This window comes from Cervus canadensis, chromosome 24 (assembly GCF_019320065.1).
Source record: "Cervus canadensis isolate Bull #8, Minnesota chromosome 24, ASM1932006v1, whole genome shotgun sequence".
Classification (NCBI taxonomy): Eukaryota; Metazoa; Chordata; class Mammalia; order Artiodactyla; family Cervidae; genus Cervus; species Cervus canadensis.
The window spans coordinates 27,235,289-27,252,981 of NC_057409.1; the positions used below are offsets into that span (position 1 = coordinate 27,235,289).

At 60.8% G+C, this 17,693-nt stretch overlaps 1 protein-coding gene across 4 annotated transcripts; it reads right to left on the reverse strand.

Annotated features, from left to right (window-relative positions):
• Nucleotides 1–475: 475 nt before the first annotated feature.
• On the reverse strand, nt 476–14,880 carry SLC4A3 (solute carrier family 4 member 3). 4 transcript variants are annotated; one of them, XM_043445593.1, is made up of 23 exons: nt 14,563–14,878; nt 14,264–14,407; nt 13,756–13,918; nt 12,891–13,165; nt 12,650–12,765; nt 12,046–12,245; nt 10,300–10,448; nt 9,962–10,142; nt 9,410–9,545; nt 8,944–9,127; nt 8,454–8,553; nt 7,807–7,991; nt 6,971–7,196; nt 6,568–6,786; nt 5,902–6,050; nt 5,523–5,717; nt 4,861–5,079; nt 4,196–4,285; nt 3,503–3,669; nt 2,788–3,041; nt 2,300–2,469; nt 1,969–2,142; nt 476–812 (listed from the first exon to the last, which is right to left on the reverse strand). In XM_043445593.1, exons 2-23 carry the CDS (start codon nt 14,312–14,314, stop codon nt 735–737), a joined length of 3,681 nt encoding a protein of 1,226 aa, XP_043301528.1. In that variant the 5' UTR covers nt 14,315–14,407; nt 14,563–14,878; the 3' UTR covers nt 476–734. The 4 variants fall into 4 exon arrangements, with proteins under 4 accessions (XP_043301528.1, XP_043301529.1, XP_043301531.1 ...); XM_043445594.1 differs by lacking the exon at nt 1,969–2,142 and having other exon boundaries at nt 14,563–14,880; XM_043445596.1 differs by lacking the exon at nt 14,563–14,878 and having other exon boundaries at nt 13,844–13,918; nt 14,264–14,329.
• Between the last annotated feature and the right edge of the window lie 2,813 nt (nt 14,881–17,693).

Sequence of the window (17,693 nt, forward strand, 5' to 3'; positions counted from 1 at the left end):
AAAATGGTCCAGGGACCCCAAATCCAGCTCCACCCTGGCGTCTAGGGGACTGGGCAGCTACTGTCCCAGCTCTTCGGAATGTCCAGGATCATGAAAAGAAAATAAACATTTTCCATTCCCCTCAGTAGCTCCACAGTCATTGGGACGCTCTGGTTTCCCTAGTGGCTAAAGCAGAGCAACCTGCTCTCTCCCCTCTCCCTCCCTCCCCTTCTAAACTGGGGCTGCATTAATGGCAAATGACCTTAAGCCAGACCTTGAGCCTCCAGCAGCTGAGCTATACTTCAGAGGAGTGGGGGGTAGGGTTGGGGGTGGGTGATAAGGCCCAACTCTGACCTTTTGTGGTCTTGATTCTCTCCCTTTCACCCAAGAATTCTGTCCTTGCCTCAAAACTCTGATTTTGATGACCCTGAAAACAGAATACTTCCAATTCCAGATGGTAAGTATGACCCGAGAAACCAGAAAGGGAACCAAGAAAGTGAAGCAGACACAAGACAAGGAGTGTGGTTATAATGAGCTCAAAGCCTGTGCCGGTCTGGTCTGTGAAAGGACCTGGGTGAGACGAGGTCAGCGCCTGGGGTAGAGTCAGGGGGTCCTTCTGGCCGAGGCAACAGTAGTGGTTCCAGGCACGTCTCTGGGTCATGAGGAGCCAGCTGGCCCTGGGGTTGGGCTCTGACTGGGGCCCAGGTGTTGATCACTAAGGTGTCAGGGTCGCCCAGCGGCACCGTGGTGGAGGATCACACGGGCATGTGAAGTTCGTTGTACTCGTCCTGGCCATCTTCATCAAAGTTTGGTTCAGCATCTTCAGAGTCCAGCTGTAGAAGGGAGTGGAAAGTTGGGAAAGGCAGGGGAAGTGGGCTTGCCACCTCCCACTCACCAGCTCCTCCTCTAGCTGGCAGCCCTCACTGCCCCCAGACCTTTCCAGCCTCACTGTCTACAGGGACCATGGCCCCAGGCTGAAGCACCTCCCTCTGGTCAAAAGCTTCAGGTCACCCCCTAGTGATGCCTCCTAATAATGATGATGATGATAGCAGCTAGCACACAGAAAAACTTTCCTGGTGCTCCGAGCTCCTGGGGTGCCTTTGTACACCATGTGTGAATGGACATTTTCAAAAAGATGCCCCTTCCTCTAGCTCAGAGGATCCTAGCCTGGACCAGTTTCACGGAAGACAGGTTTTCCGCAGAATGGGATGGGGGTGGTGGGTGGAGACGGTTTCGGGCTGATTCAAGCACATTGCATTTATTGTGCACAGTATTTCCATTATTATTATTACATCAGCTCCACGTCAGATCATCAGGCATTAGATCCTGGGAAGTGGGGATGCCTGCTCCAGCTGACCGAAGCAAGGCTCAGGATGGATTTCAACGCCACCCCCCCACCGACCCGTCCCTCAGCTGTGTGCTTTTGTTCAGGACACAACCTGCACCTCTGCTTCCTTCACGCCAAACCACCCTTCTCATTGCTTTACCTGGACTCGTGTTTAATCCTGACCACAATTTCGTAAGGGAGAATCTATTAGTAGCCCCATGGTGCTGTACTTAGTCGCTCAGTCATGTCCAACTTTTTCCGACCCCATGGACTAAAGCCTGCCAGGCTCCTCTGTCCATGGGGATTCTCAGGCAAGAATACAGGAATGGGTTGCCATGCCCTCCTCCAAGGGATCTTCCCAACCCAGGGATCGAACCCAGGTCTCCCGCATTGCAGGTGGATTTTTAACCAACTGAGCCACCAGGGAAGCCCAAGAATACTGGAACGGGTAGCCTATCCCTTCTCCAAGGGACCTTCCCAGCCCAGGAATCCAACTGGGGTCTCCTGCATTGCAGGCAGATTTTTTACCAGTTGAGCTACCAGAAACCCAGGAGCCCCACTGAGATTTCAGAAGATCAGTCACACAACAGAGAGACTGGGAGCCAGGCCTCCCTGATCCAGGGCCCAGGCCCCCTAAGACCGACCCAAGCACCATCCCTTACCGCCTGCAGCTCCCTGTCCTGGAAGAGCCGGGGCAGAAGGCAACGCCTCAGAGGCACTGTGAGCAGCAGCACGAAGGGAAAGGCGAGTGAGGCCGCCGTGGACTTGACCACCCAGAGCAGTGCGATGCAGCCCAGCTGAATGCACGTAAAGAGGTGCATCCGCCAGGTCTTCACCTGGGGAACAGGTGTCGGGTCTCACCACATCCTTGGGGACTCGGCTCCGCAGGTTCGAACTTATCCTCTGGAGTCATCGAGTTCATCTCCAGTGCTGGGATCCCTCAGAGTCCCCCCCATTACCCCATCTCCCCATCTCCATGCCTCCCGGCCCTACCTTGGTCACATAGGGCTGTTCGGGATGGTGTTTTGCCGGCATGAGGATGAGCAGTAGACGCTGGGACAGCTGGATACCAGACAGCGACGTGACCCCCATGTACAGGAAAATCCCAAAGAGCACGGCCAGTGGGATCCGACGGAGCACAGCCCCCATGACGATGGACAGGCCTGGAGGAGGAGACAGACACCCCCATGGTGATGGACAGGCCTGGAGAAGACAGACACCCACGGGACCCCTCCAACAGCCCCTGTGGGGACGGATGAGCCTGTGCAGTCACTGCGACCAAGAGAAGATAGAGCCGGACAGAGAACCAAGGAACGTGGAGTGTCAAGGAACAGGTCTGGGGTCAGAGCCGGGGCTATTCATGATGCATTTGGAAACTCAGAAGAGATCTGGGTCAAGTCGGGGATGGAGAAAGGATTTCAGGTCCCAGAAGGCAAGTCTGTGGGGTGGGGGCCGGGGCTTTACAAGACGGGCGCTCTCACCTACAAGGCTGGCGATGAGCACTCCAGTGACCCGCTGCTCCCGCACCTCCTGGATCTGGGGCTTGTCGCCGGGCGCAATGGCAGTGCGCATAACAGTCAGCGCGTTCACGTGGGTCACCGAGCGGACGGTGGCGGCTGTGAGCCAGGGCAACCCAAACAACCCACAGAGCCCACCCAGGGAGCCGATCAGAAGCAGGTCCAGGTGGAAGCCAGAGCCTTTGAGCAGCCTCCGCGCCTTCTGGCTAACGATGAGCCTGGGGGAGAGCAGGGGTGAGGGGCAGGTGGGCACACACAGCGGGGACCAGAAGTGGGCGGAGGACATGCAGAGTGGAAGCTGTCCGCCAGGACCTGCCAGCTTTCTCTTCCAAGCTCTCAAACTGAAGTTCTCACATTTAAGCAAGTTTGAGGCAAATTCCCAATACTGTGGATATTCAAATACCACAAAAGCCAGATGCCAGTTCTCACCACGTCATTGTGGTTTAACCAAAATGAGACACATGTGAGGATCCCTGACTGAGAGAGCGTGCTGCCAGCACGTTCTGAGGACCGTCAAGTGCCACCCTGCAAGTGGTGGTGGCAACAGACAGATATCCTCTCAGAGCACCATGGGGACACCATGCCCCAGGCCCAGGGACCGCCCCCCCAGGAGGCTGCCAGTCCCACGACCCCACTCCTCCCCCACCTCCTCCGCCCGGGGCCCACCCCGTCCCCTCACGCAGTGATCTGTGTCTCCATGAAGATCAGGATGAGGACCAGGAGTGCGGGCACAGCGGCCGCCACCATCATCCAGGGCGGAAAAGGACGCGCACTGCCCAGGGGCGGGATGAACCACGTGCGCTTGCTGGGGGAGGTCACCGAGAGCCCCGTGGGCACCGTCAGCTTCTGCATGGCCAGAAGGAAGACTGGGTTTGGGGACGCCAACCACTCCACGTAGCAGCTGTTCCCACCCAGCTCTGTGTCCCCGGCACCAGAGCTCCAGGGAATTGGGATGTGAACAGCTTTGGGGAAAATTAGTTCTGTAATCCTCCAAAGTCATTGTCCCTCCAAGGTTCTGGCAGTGAATGAGAAAATGATCCACCTTCTCCCTGAGCCCCAGGGAAGCTGTCAGGAGACCTGCTCTGGGGGCACCTGTCATTCTGCCCCCAGTCCCACACCGGTTCCTCCAAGATTCTTGACTAAGGGTCGCACACAGCCCCAGACCTCCTGCTGGCCTCCACAGCTGGACCACACGGCTGCTTCTGAAACCCCGGCCACCCACCCGTGTGTGGCACCAGCATGTAGCCACTCCACTAGGAAAGCTGGGTTCCAGCCCTGACTGGCTGCTGGGGCAGTGGGGACCTGTTATGGCCACCCTGTCAAGGCCCTGGGGGTGAGAACCAGCTGCCAGAGGGGGTTGGGGCTCACTCACCTGTGTGTAGGTGTCTGTGATGGAGTAATCCACCAGGACCATCACCAGAATGGAGATGGGGATGCCAAAGTCCCCGATGATGCGGCGAGCCTTGAGAAGGACCGGTCAGGGGAAGGGAGCCAGAGGGGGATGAGGGAAGGGTCAGGAGACTGACCTGGGGGCGTATTACCCAGACCCTTCTTGAGCCTGCTGTAGTAGCAGCATTAGTTGCTCCATTCTGTCTGACTCTTTGTGACCCCATGGACTGTAGCCCAGCAGGCTCCTCTGTCCATGGGATTCTCCAGGCAAGAATACTGGAGTGGATTGCCTTGTCCTTCTCCAGGGGATCCTCCCAACCCAGAGATCGAACTCCAGTCTCCTGCACTGCAGGCAGATTCTTTATCAGCTGAGCTACCAGGGAAGCCTGAGCAGGAGCCAGAAGTCTCCTGACCTGAACCTTTAAACCCCACAGGTGCCCACCCAGCCCAGGAGGGCACTCCTCTCCTGGTCACACTTCTCTGAGGGCTTCAGACAGGGTGCGGGGGGCTGCATGGACTTGGCTGGGGTCTCCCATGACCAGGAGAAGGGAGGAGCCCCTCCTCTCCAGAGCGGAGCCTGGTGGTGCCAGCAGGAACGGAGGGACACCCACGGGGACTCTACAGGCCCCACTCCTGCCGACCACACACCTTGCCGCCCAGGAAGCGGCTGTTTCTGAACTTGCGCAGGAAGAAGGCGATGAGGAAGGTCCCCAGCATGAGGATGAGGGACAGCAGAGCCGTGTTGGGCTGGTTCCTAGGGCTGGGCGGCCCCTCAGTGGGGGGCAGGGCACTCGCATTCAGGTCCAGCTCCGCCCGCAGGGCTCCCTCGGGCGGGTAGAATGGCAGCAGCGGGTGCTCCGTGAAGACCTGGGTGGGTTACGAGGTTGCCCCGGTGCTCACCTGGGCAGGTGAGCCTGACTTCACAGCATCAGTACACACCTGTGAGGGAGAGGGCGTGCCCCTCCCCTCCCACACGTGAGCAGGCAACGTAACACAGGACATCCAGCTCCATCTCACACACACACTCACGCCGCTCCTCTACACACAGTGACCCAAGGACCCCCAGCCCAGAAGCACTGACAGGGCCCCCCTTTCATCACATACCGGTGCAAGCGAAACCCAGACTTTAAACCTCTGGCTTTGGCACCTGCACTTCAGCTCAGATCGGGCTGAGCGCATCCTCAACCCCCACACCCACAACCTACAGAGCCTTCCTCCTTGTCCCCTCCCCCTCCAGTGCTCCGCACCCCACCCAGGGCGCTGCTCAGCCCCGACGTAAACCTGCCCCCAAGACCTCTGGGGGCTGCCACCTTGTAGAGCTTGTGGAAGGTCTCATAGATGAAAATGAGCGAGATGAGGAAGGCGAAGATCTCCTGGGTGAAAGGCGAGATGTAGCGGACCAGGAAGCTGCCTTCCGCGGCCACCAGGGCGAGGACGAACACCACCAGCCAGAGGCCCACCCACACACGGCCCGTGAGATACTCCAAGTCCTGGGCCCGGCAGAACTAGAGATCCGCAGAGAGAGGCACTTACCCACAGCCGTCTGCCCTGGCTGTCAGGGCCCCACGGGACAGGTGGGACAGGCGAACCCCGAGGGGAGTGGGGGGGGCCACCCCAGAGGCCCATCACCTGGGCCAGGGGCTCCAGGTAGAGCCAGTGACCCCTGGGGAGGGACTGGGTGGCAGTCACCTTGAAGAAGGCTTCTTCGAAGACGAGCAGTGGCCCCGAGAAGCCGACCACGAGCAGCGGCTGGGCCCCCAGCAGAGAAAAGAGGACGCCAAGCACAGCCGTGGACACGATCAGCTCAGACACACCCATCAGCCCCTCCGTCTTCTCTCCTGGAGCGATCGAGGGTCAGTGGGGTGGCCGTGGCCCGGCTCCTTCCACCTGGCCCCCCTTTCTCATCTAGCTTCCCCTAACCTGTGCTGTGCTGTGCTGAGTCGCTCAGTCATGCCCGACTCTTTGCAACCCCTGGACTGTAGCCCGCCAGGCTCCTCTGTCCATGAGGATTTTTCCAGGCAAGAATACCGGAGCGGGCTGCCATGCCCTCCTCCAGGGGAATCTTCCCAACCCAGGGATCGAACCCAGGTCTCCCCCCATTGCAGGCGGATTCTCTACCATCTGAGCCACCAGGGAAGCCCTCCCCTAACCTGGGGACCTAGGAAATACAGAGCAGCACCCTCCAGAGTGGTAGACAGGGCCCCTCACCACCGTCAGCACCAGCCCCCCAGGGTGGTCACCAGATGCCCCACTCCCTCTCACATTACAGGCATCCCAGAAGTGACCACGGGACCCCCTGGCCCAGGAATGCTGCAGGTGACACTGAGTCCCCTCACCTCTCCTCCTGCCCCTCACCTAGCAGCCCCCCGAAGGTGATGGCGGGGCTGAGGGCAGCAAAGTAGATGAAAAGCACGGCGGCCACGCACTGGGAGTGCAGGGCGTCCCGCAGGTCACTGGGGTAGTGCGGGTACCGGCGCTTCACGTCCCGGACAAGCCCCCCAAACACCGAGCCGGTCCGCAGCAGGGGGTCGTCATCAGGGGTGGCCTCAGAGCTCCCCAGTTCCATCGACAGTTCTGGGGGAACACAGGGGCTGCTGGAACCTTGTGCTGGGAGCAGATCCTGGGCCGCATCCTTCCCAGCCCAGGTCCCAGGGCAGAGTCATGGGTCAGGGATTAGAAGCCGGAGTGCAGGACTCAGGAGTCAGACGGGGCCAAGGAGACATGGGTGCGGGGGGCCCCGGGCCCCATAGGGTCAGACCTTTCCCGGGGGCCACGTAGCCACCCTGGGTGGTCAGCTCGGCTTTGGTCTGCTCACGCTCCCGGCGCTTTCTGAGCAGCTCACGCTGGAAGGCAGCCACAGAGCGCAGCAGATCTCGGCCCTCCACCTCGGACGGGGGGATCACGATGCTGCCATCCAGGAACTCGCTGATGGCGCTCAGGAGGTCCTGCCGGTCGTCCGCCTGGTAGGCAGCCTCGTGGAACAGCTGGGGGCAGGAGAGGCAGGGGCTGAGCCCACAGCCCAGGGAGGAGGCCTTCAGGGAGGAGGTGTTGGGCCATCACAGAGCCAGAGGCAAGGGGGATGTTCAGCCACACACACAGGTCCAGGATGCTGGTCAGAGCTATGACTCAGGTCCCTTCTGGCAGGGAGCCACGGGGTGAACACCACCCCTCACCCCCGGGAGCATTCTCTATCCCCCTGGGAGAACCTCCAGACTTTTCCACAATGCAACAGTGACGCCCGGCATGGCCTTACCAATCCAACCTCCATTCTGATTGGAGAGTGCCCACAGCCTGCTGGTCAGTAAGTAATTCAAACACCATCCCTGGCTAGAGGGCCCTCCTGTCCAAGCCCTGGAGGATCCTGCCTCCCTTTCAAGTCTCCTGTCACATCCAAAGCTTCAGAGCCTGGGCTTCTCTCCTGCATCCACCTCCCTGTGTCCCAGCTCCCTTTTCTGTCTCAGCTCACAGCTGCCTCCACCACTCCAGAGTACTGTCTCCATCCAGGGGGGCCGAAGCACCCCTGCATTTGTGGGTGCCACTGGGGGGCAGTAAGAGGGACGGGGAACAAACAGGGCTCCGGGGAACAAGACCCACCTTGTCAGACATGAGGGTGGCAATGGACCGCCCAAGCTCGTGATAGTCGGTGCTGGTGTGGCTTGGCCCCAGCATCACGAAGAGGAAGCGAACTGGCACGGGGACCTCAAGCACAGACTCCAAGAGCACGGCCTCGTTCAGGCGCACAAAGGCAGCCGCTGGCTGCTCCAAGAAAGGCACACAGCCTGGAGGGAGAGCAAGGCACAGGGTGCTGGGCCAAGGGGAGAGGTCAAGGCAGGCCCTGCAGGGGCTATTTGGGGCCATCATGTACAGTTGAGCAGGTTGCACACTGCACAAAGGAACCCCAATCTAAAGTAGCCCTATTTGTTTATATGTTTGTATATTTATTATAATTTACCAACAGGTGGAGATCAAGGGTATTAAGGAAGAGTTGCCTTTGTCTAATTCTCACAAAGGTGCTATATGGAATAGCAGCAGGCCAAGATAGCATAAAACTGAACAAGAAGCAGACAGAGGATTAGGGAAGAAAAGGTTGGGGCAAGATGGGCTGAGAGGAAGAGAAGGGGCAGGTTGAGGGCCTGACTGGAATGGAAGAGGCAGCCTGCAGGCCAAAGTCAAGACAAGCAGACTGCTGTGGAGGCATCCACGCCCAGTAACCCCTATCCCCAGCACCCAGCCCTCCTTACCCACGAGCACAACAGTAGCCTCAGCATCTTCAGGGATCTTCTCCAGCAGCTTCAGGCTTTTCCCCCGGTGACCATCTCCCCCGGGCATGTGCAGGGGCTTCTGAGGACGCAGAACTGGAATAGGGCTGGGACCCAGACCGGAGGCCGTGGCAGGCCCTCCCATCCCTCACTCCAGGCCTGGACTCTGCCTCCAACCCCTGGATCTGGGCCTTGCTTTCTCCCCGCCACCCCTCCAACCCAGCCAGGGTGGGGGCTCCTGGTGATATGCCCCACATCAGGAGGGGACCAGCCCAGGATCTGGACCCCTCCTCCAAGCTCCACCACCACCGCAGCTTTATCTTATTTAAGTGGCTCCCCTGGCCCTGCCCCATGATCCCACTTAAACCTCCTGTTTCTCCATGCCTAGCTTGGCACCAGGCATCCAACCTTCCTGATCCACTCAATGAAACCCTTGCTGTCCCCCAGCCCAGGTCAGAGCAAGGCAACTGACCTCCTTGGCCTCAGGGTCATGAGGCCAGAGAGGGGCTGGCTCCCCCAGGTCATCGGCCACGGTGGGCACTGCACCGTCAGGGCCGTGGCTGGGGGTTGGGTGGTGATTCCCTAGGACGGAGTTCACACTGGAGCTGGACGCATTTCGGGGAAAGAAGCCACTGTCCTTGTCATCATTGGGATGGCTGGAGAGAGGGCAGAGGGGGCAGGCAGGTGAGCAGGAGAGGTCCTTGGTGGCCTGAGGTCATGGGGAAATGAGATATGGAGGGTCGGGGCCTCCATTCTCTCTGCCTCAGTGTAATTAGGAACTTTCTAATGGTTGATATTTTCTAAAGGGTGAAGGAATGAGCTCTCTGTCACTTGAGGTATTCAAGCAGACGGGAAAGAGCCTCTTGAGAGAGTCTGTGCTCCTGGAAGGCAGCTGAACCTGAAGGCCATCCCCCCTCCCAGGCACCCCACCCTGGCACCTGTGTTTCAGCAGCAGAGTGCGAAGGACACTGGCCCTGTCCTCCGGCCGGATCTGGTCAGACACAATCATGGTCTCCACCACGAGGTGTGCAATGCCTGGCAGAGTGGTCTGCTCCAGGTCGAGAAGGGCAGCCCCTGGGGGAACAGACGGGGAAGGGATCTCATTCCCGTTAGATATAGAAACACCCCTCCCAGTGGCCTTGCTCCCCCAGGGGCAGGCAAGTATGCCGGGTGAGCATAGCATCCCATGTGCCCAGGCAGATACACAGTCCCACGTGGCCACAACCCAGCCCGAAAGGGATGGAAAAGAGAGCAGGGGTGAGGGCACCGCCCCTCCTTGCCCAGAGAGGGGTCATCTGTCCGCTTACTGCCTGGACAGATACCTACTGTGCCCCAGGGATAGAGCCAGGTCCCCATGCACAGCCCCGCCCCTCAGAGTACGACTGTGTAGACCCCACATTCCCGAGGGGCAGCCAGACCTCGCCCGGCCCCAGGGCATCGTCCTGGGAGCTGGGCAGCCTGGCCCCGGCCGAGCTCTGCAGCGCCCCTACCGTGGGCTATGGTCCTCCTGAGTTCCAGCAGGCTTCGGAAGGAGAGCGAGGCCACGTGGGGCTTCCCCCAGCGCTCCGTCTCTTCTTCCACGTCCTCCTCAAACTTGATCCAGCGGGCCGTCTCCCGCCAGTGGGGCTCCTGGCTGCGATCCAGCATCAGCTCGTTCAGCTCCACAAACACCTGGGGTGGGGTGCCCGGGGTGAGGGCCTGAGGGGCCACCAGGTGGGCCCGGCTGTCCTGGGGATGTGGGTGATGGGCCAGGCAGGCAGGGAAGGAGGGAAAAGGTGGGAAGAGAGGCAAGCAGGACTGAAAGGCCCATCCCCACGGGGTCTGGTACCTCATGAGGCCGCCGGTCAAATTGCTGCTGCTTCTTCTTCCTGCGCAGGACGGGGGCCAGGCCACCGGCACTGCCCCTCCCACTCTGCGTCCGAGACGGCTTCTTGACCAGGTGCCGCCGCATGCCTGGGTTGTCCTCCAGCCGGTGACCTGCGGAGAAGGTGGGCTCAGCCGTCCCAGGGCACCAGCTCAGGGCCCCCCGGGGTCATGGCCAGCTCCCCCAGCTCCGCCCAGCCAGTCTACTTGGAGGGGGCGCCACAGTCACCCAGGGGCCACGCCAACAAAACCACATTGTCTGCGGTGGGGGGGGTGCATCTCATACATGAGGAGACTGAGGCTCAGAAAGGGGACAGGACGAGTCCAAAGTCACACAGGGGATGCTGGCTAAGCCACCGAAAAAGGCAGACCCCCCACCCAACCCAGTCCACAGCCCCTGCCATGGCCACTGCCTCTCAATCTGTAGAGCCAGGACCCACAGTAAGTCCCCAGGCTCTGCACCCTCAGGACTCTGCCTGTGCCCCCTGGCACCCACGTCCCTCGCATGGGTACACTCAGGCAGAGCTTCTCTCCCTCTCTCCCCACGCGCCCCTTCCAGGCCCGGAGCCAGAACAAGGCCAGCAGCCCAGTTACTCACAAGCCAGTCCCCCCGCCATGGGGCTCAGCTGGCCCCTGATGGATTCCCACAGGTCATAGTCCTCAAAGTCCAGCACAAACATCTCTAAGTCCTCTGAGGTCAGCGAGTCTCGAGGGCTGGGGGTTGGAGCCTTCCCAGGGCCCTGGTCCTCAGCATCCCCGGGCCCAGGGCTCGATGCCCCCTTGGGCTCTGTGACCTCCTCCAGTGGGCTCGTCATCCCCTAGATGGCCGAGGCTGCAGCCCCTGCTCCTTCCCAGAGCCCTGGCTCTCCGGAGAGATGGGAGCCTGGACAGCGGTGGTCTTGGTCCAACCAGAGCTGCAAGTGGCCGGGCCTCCCGACCCTGACTCCCTAGGTCCCCAAGCCTGCTGCCTGCTGCTTCCAGCCCCCACGCTGGGCCTGTAAACACGCCCTCCCCCTGGCCCCCCCATCCCACCGCCACCGCTGCTGCTGCTCCTGCTGCCATCGGATTGTTCCTGCCCCTGTCCTCAGGCCCTGGCAACTTTCCATGACGTACTGAGCTCAAAGCCCTCCCTCCAACTGCCCCCCCTCACCCCGACACACGGTGGTTCCAAGGGGGAGGAGGGAGGGGTGGGTGATGCCCCTGGGCACAGTGCCCCATGGGTGATGACAGGTGCCACAGAAACCAGGGCACTGATAAGATGGAAGGAATGTGCCAAGATCACAGCCAGGCCCGGTCGAGGGTGGTGTGGTGGGAGCAGAGGGGCCCCGACGCAGGGAGAGGCAGGACCAAGATGAGTGGCCCAGACTCATGGGGCTGGTTCGGGGCGGGGGGGTTAATAAGAGTCTGCCCCAAGGAGAGGAGCCTCGGGGGAGAGGGTACAAGGATGTTTCTAAATGTCACGTGGGGGCTGCCTCATTCCAGGGGTGACTCAGAGGACACAACCAGGACGGAAGGGCAGAGGTGTCGCCAGGGGAAATCTCAGCTCTGGCACCCGAGGCATGGCCTAGTGAAGTAGTGAGCTCCCCATCACTGGCCACATTCCAGTAAGCAGCGATACTGCAGAGGGGGCTCAGCCCTGGGTAGGGGAGAGCACCGAGCTTCTCCAAGGTCTCTCACAGGCTGGGCGCCCCTGGGAGTGGGTGTCACTCACTCTTCATATCGTCCAGGTCCGCGGAGCCCAGCATCTGGGCCTCCGCCTCGTCAGTGGGCACCTGCTGCTCCGGGCCGCCTGGGCCGCCCAGGGCACTGCCCGGGCACAGCCGCTCCCGCAGGTCATAACTGGCCGATGGGCTCCACGGTCGGCCCTTCTCTCCGGTGACTCGGGAGACGCGGGCCCGGGGACTAGGAGAGCTGAGGAGGCAACACGGCAGCCTTGAACTTGGCAGGGAAGCTCCGTGGAGATGGGCCAGGTGAGGGGGTTGCCCTACCCTCCCCCAGCTTGGGATGGGGCTGGAATGGCCTCCCTGGGGACTAAACACAGGCTTCTCCTGGGCAGAGAAAAAGCTTATCTCCACCTTCCTGAGCCTATCACGCCGGTCCCCAGGTCCTCTTTGTCCCGTTCTCCTCTCCACTCAAACACCCTCTCTCTCCTGGAAGACTGTCCCTGTCGATCCTCCGGTCCTCTCCTCCTGGTCCTTCGTGCAGAGAAGGGGCACACCCTGTCTGCCTCCTCTGCCCCCTTCTCTCATCTCCTCCCAGCTTCTTCTCTGGGGTTCAGGAAGGGACCTGCGCTGGGCTGGGCCTGGGGCCAGTACCTGACCGAGTGCTGGGGGCTCTTGTCCGAGCTCGGGCCCACCGAGGGCAGGGGCTTGGTGAAGGCAGCCCTCCCGGAGAGGCCGGGACTGTCATCCTCGTCACTTCCGATGGAAAACTGTGGATAAACCGCGTGTGCCCTGGGTCCGTGCTCCAACCCAGCCCCTCAATCCCCCACTGCCAAGCCTCCCCTCCTCCCCGCGTCCCTCCCTCAGCAGCCAGCGCCCCTTCGGGGGTCCCTACCTTTGCTTTCGGTGGGGACCCTGGGGGTGGGGGCTCCGCAGGTTCTGCCTCAGATTCCCCCTCTTCTTCCTCTTCCTCCTCCTCCTCATCCACTCCGGTTCCCCCCTCCTCCTGGATGGGAGGGGTCCCCTCGGAGGGGGGAGCAGAGGTTTTCTCCTTCTTCCTCTTCCTCCTGGTCTGCCGAGCAGAGGTGGGGGGCAGTCGCCGCAGCTTGTGGGGTGGAGGCAGGCGCGCCGAGAGCGGGTGGTGGGTGTGGTGGGATGTGTGTCGGTGAACTGGGGGTGCAGGAGAGCCGGTTGGGGCCCCCACAGCAGAAGGGGGCCCCTCACCACCCTAGGGGCACACACCTTATTATTCTAGCTCAAGGCCGCAAAGAAGGGCACCCTGGTCCTTCCTCCAGAGTCAGGCTCCCCCCAACACCTGTATCCACAGCCTGTCATGGGTAAGGCCTGGTAGAGTGGGGGATGGAGTGATGGAGAGGGGAGGATGGGGGTATGAGAGGCCAGGATACATACAGCAAGGAAGGTAAAGGTGGAGTCAGGCGAGACAAGGAGAGGATGAGAGGTGGCCAAGAGGAAAGGGCAGGGCCAGAGGAAGGACAGAGCCTTGAGGAAGATGAAGGTCACCAAGGGCAGCCTCAGGCCCATCTCCCTACATCTCCCCTGGGTCTGGGGCCCAGCTCCCCTGGCAGGCAGACAGGTGATGGGTGAGTGAGGCAGGATGACTTAACACGGCGTGGTGGCCCAGCGCAGCGTCCAGCATAAGATGGCCCTGGGTGACCCAGCCAGTGGTGAGCACGGTGATGGTGGCAAATGAAGGTGATGGCGGTGAGGGCGGCCACACTAGGGGTCCCCGGGCTACCCACACTCAAAGTCCCGCTCGCTGTAGCTGCGGCTGGGCTTCTCGGGGTCCCAGGCTGGGGGCTTGCTGATGAGGTCCCCAAACCTGCTCACAGCCAAGGTCTTGCCCAAGTCATCGTCCTCCTCCATGTCTGGACTCAGAGGTGGTTCCTCCAAGGGCACCCGGACCTGCAGACCCAGCAGCCCCTCCTAAGGACCCTCGACCCATGAACTTGACACACCTACCCTGACTCCAAGCCCCAGGTGGAGGTGGGGGAGACCAGCAGACCCCACCGTCTACTCCCTGAGGCCCAGACTGGGGTCAGCCTCCCGGGCTCTCAAGGGCTTGGGACCAGAGGGGTCAACAGATAGGAAAAATACCAAAAGACCACCCCCCTCCTTCTCCATATCCCCGCCCAGCTCCATCCCTGGATCGGGGTTTGGGGGGTGTCCCAGAGTCGACCAGAGGACACCCCCACCTCCTCCTGCGGTCCCTCCCCCTCCTCTTCTCCCACCCCCGCGAGCGTCAGTCACCTGGGGTAGGGGGGAAGCGCCCCCGGGTGGCGGGATCACTCCGTTGGCCATGTCCGGAGAAGCGGCTTGGGAGGCTCGGACTCACTGAGGGACCCGTGACCCGGGTGAGAAGAAGGGGGCGCTGCGCGAACCTAATGGGGAGCCCTGGGGAAGGAGGGCGGGGTCAGGAGTCTCGCGCCGCCGCCCCCTCCCTCTCTTAAGAGCCGGATCCCCCGGCCTCCCCAGCGCCCATCCAGGCCCCGCCGCACCCCGGACGCCCGCGGGCCGGGCGCACTGCGCCCCGCCCCGCCCTGCGGTACCTCGGGGCTCCGGAGCGTGCGAGGCCCGGGCCGGCCGCCGTGCCCCATCTCCCTCCGGCGCGGGCTCCAGGGCCTGTCGCCACGCAGGGTCGGACGGCCGGGGGGCGCCCGCGGCCGCGGGGAGTCGGGCGGACGCAGGCGCCTGAGCCCGCAGCCCGCGGCTCCACCTCCTCGCGCTCGGCTCCGCAGCTCCGCCGCCGCCGCCGCTGGGCCGCACAATGGGAGCGGGCGGGCGGTGACTCACCCCGCCCCGGCCGGCCCGGCTCCCACGCGCCGGCCCCCGCAGGACCCCACCTTTCCACCAGCCCCTTCTCCCGCGCCCCACGCGTTGCCCCGGGCGCGTGCGCCACCCTCCACTCCCACAATCCCCAGATTCACGCACCAACCTTGCTTTTAGCCTCCCCTCCCCTCCCCACAAGAGTTCTGGAGGCGACCCCTCCGCAGCCGCCAGCCCCTCCTCGCAGACCTGGGGGAGCACCCACCACCTGTCCCTTCGGTCCCGACGTAGCCCCAGATGCCTGGCTCCTGCTGCCGGGCACCGCCCAACATTTGACCTTGGCAGTTACCTCCCCTCCCTGGGCCTTGGTTTCTCCATCGTAGCCAGAGGGGCCTGGAATCGGGGCGTTCCAAAGTTCCCTGCAGCTCTAAGATTCTCTGGCTCAGTTTCCTCAACCTCCCCCCTCCTCCAATCCCTGAAGTAGTCACTTCTCCTTTCCCAAGGGCAAAGTCTCTGGAAGGCTACATTGGATCCCAGTTTGACCCTCTGGGGTCTGGATGAAACTAGGCACCTAGCACATTGACATGTCCCTAACTGCCCCTCGCTTTACAGCTGATGAAGACACGTCCCTGAATCCTTAGGAGAACTTAGGAGGATGTGCAGGGAGAACCCAGGATGGAGCTGACGGGCAGGGGAGAGTGGCACTGGCCAGACCCAGGAGAGGGTAACCAACATCGCGAGTGGGGTACAGGGTGCTGGGCATGATGGGCTCCAGGTGGGAAAAGAGGTTTAACCCTGTTACCTTGTACGGGTAATTTCCCCTCTCCCAGCCCTGCCCTCTGGCTCAGATGGTAAAGAATCTCCCTGCAATGCAGGTGACCCGGGTTCAATCCCTAGTGAGGAAGATCCCTGGAGAAGGGAATGACTACCCGCTCCAGTATTCTTGCCTGGAGAATCCCATGGACAGAGGAGCCTGGTGGGCTACAGTCCAGTCAGTCAGTCAGTTCAGTCGCTCAGTCGTGTCCGACTGCGACCCCAGGAACCACAGCACGCCAGGCCTCCCTGTCCATCACCAACTCCCGGAATTTACCCAAACTCATGTCCATTGACTCGGTGATGCCATCCAACCATCTCATCCTCTGTCGTCCCCTTCTCCTCCTGCCCTCAATCTTTCCCAGTATCAGGGTCTTTTCAAATGAGTCAGCTCTTCACATCAGGTGGCCAAAGTATTGGAGTTTCAGCTTCAACATCAGTCCTTCCAATGAATATTCAGGACTGATCTCCTTTAGGATGGACTGGTTGGATGTCCTTGCCATCCAAGGGACGCTCAAGAGTCCTCTGGGGTTGCAAAAGCATGGGACACAACCGAATGACTGACACACCCACAAAACCCTGGCCGCAGCTGGGTCTCCACTCAACCTGAAGGAAGGTTTTCTACATTCAGAGTCAACAGCAGGGAGAGGGGAAGGCAGCTAGCATCGGCTGAGCACTGCGTCCAGTCTGGGCCCCCTCCATCCTCCTCTTGGCCTCATCACAGCTGAGATTCAGGGAGGCTGTGACCCTGCCACGGTCGCAGCCGGGAAGCAGGCTGCTGACAGGGCATCTTCAGTATATGTCCTGGCCACCGCCCGTTACTGCTCCCAACCTCTTTCAGCAGAGGAGAGGTGGTCAGCCTTCCAGGCTCATAGGGTGTGGGGAGGGTGAACCAAGACACCCACATGAGAGTCAGCTGGGTTTAAGTAGAGTGTGTGAACTGTGCCCCGAAACTCAGGGTGTGAGACCCATCTGTTACAGGTTGAATTGTGCACCCTCCCCCGCGTGCACACACGCGCGCACACACACACACACACACACACACACACACCCCACCCATTCATAGGTTGAAATCTTAATCCCCAGTACCTCCAAAGGTGACCTTATTTGGAAATGAGGTTATACTGGGAGAGGGTGGGCTCCTTTTCTAATATGAAAGTTGTTCTGCTGCTGAGTCATGTCTGCAGCACGTGGACTGCAGCATGTCAGGCTTCCCTGTACTTCGCTGTCTCCTGGAGCTTGCTCAAACTCAGGTCCACTGAGTCAGTGATGCCATCCAACCTTCTCATCCTATACTGCCCTCTTCTCCTCCTGCCTTCAATCTTTCCCAGCATCAGGTTTTTTTCCAATGAGTCGGCTCTTGGGATCAGGTGGCCAGAGTATTGAGTGGTATCCTTATAAAAAGGGGAAATGTGGACACAGACATACTCGGGAGAGTGCCGTGTGAAGTTTGGAGTTGAGCTGCCACCAGCCCACGAACAACCAGAACCTGGGAACAGATCCTTCCCTTGGGCCTTTAGAGGGAACACGGCACTTCCGGTGTCTTGATCTCAAATTTTCAGCCTCCAGAGCTGCGAGACAACAGACTTCTGTTGTTTAAGCCATTTTGTTCATGGGACTCTGTTATGGCAGCCCCAGCACGCTAATACATGGTCCGTTATCACTCTGAGCCAGGTAACTCGGTTCCAAGTCTCTACCTTGCATGCTTTGGTGGAGCCTACCCTTCCTTAGAGGTAAACAGGAGCCTGGGAGTCCCCACCTTTGGGAACATTTCCCAGGGTCCTCTGACACCTGGTACTGCTCGTGGCCTTGGGCTCCGTCTTCTAGCTTGTAAAGTCAGATGGCAGCTACTTTAATACCGAGGTAGCTTGGGGAGGGTCTTGCCAACCTAGTCCCTGGATATTGATGCCTTAAGGGCACCGCAGAACATCCCTCTGAGGCCCCATCCTCCCCAGGGATTAACCTGAGTAGAGGTCTCATCTTCCTAGGGCCCTCAGACTCCCATCCTCTTCCCAGTTGGGGAGTCCCCCACCCTGCCCCCACTCAGAAGCTTTGGTCTCTAGCTTTGCAAGCCCCTTCCTCTATCCCCTAGCCCCTGGGG

Bases quoted from the DNA above. Each gene is read 5' to 3' on its own strand.
- SLC4A3 (XM_043445593.1), bottom strand. From the start codon at position 14,314: ATGGCCAACGGAGTGATCCCGCCACCCGGGGGCGCTTCCCCCCTACCC. The intron at 12,766-12,890 runs GTAGGGACCCCC...GTTTATCCACAG, and splicing joins GGTCCCCACCGAAAGCAAAG to TTTTCCATCGGAAGTGACGA. The intron at 7,197-7,806 runs GTGGGTCTTGTT...TCCTGCCCCCAG, and splicing joins CCACCCTCATGTCTGACAAG to CTGTTCCACGAGGCTGCCTA.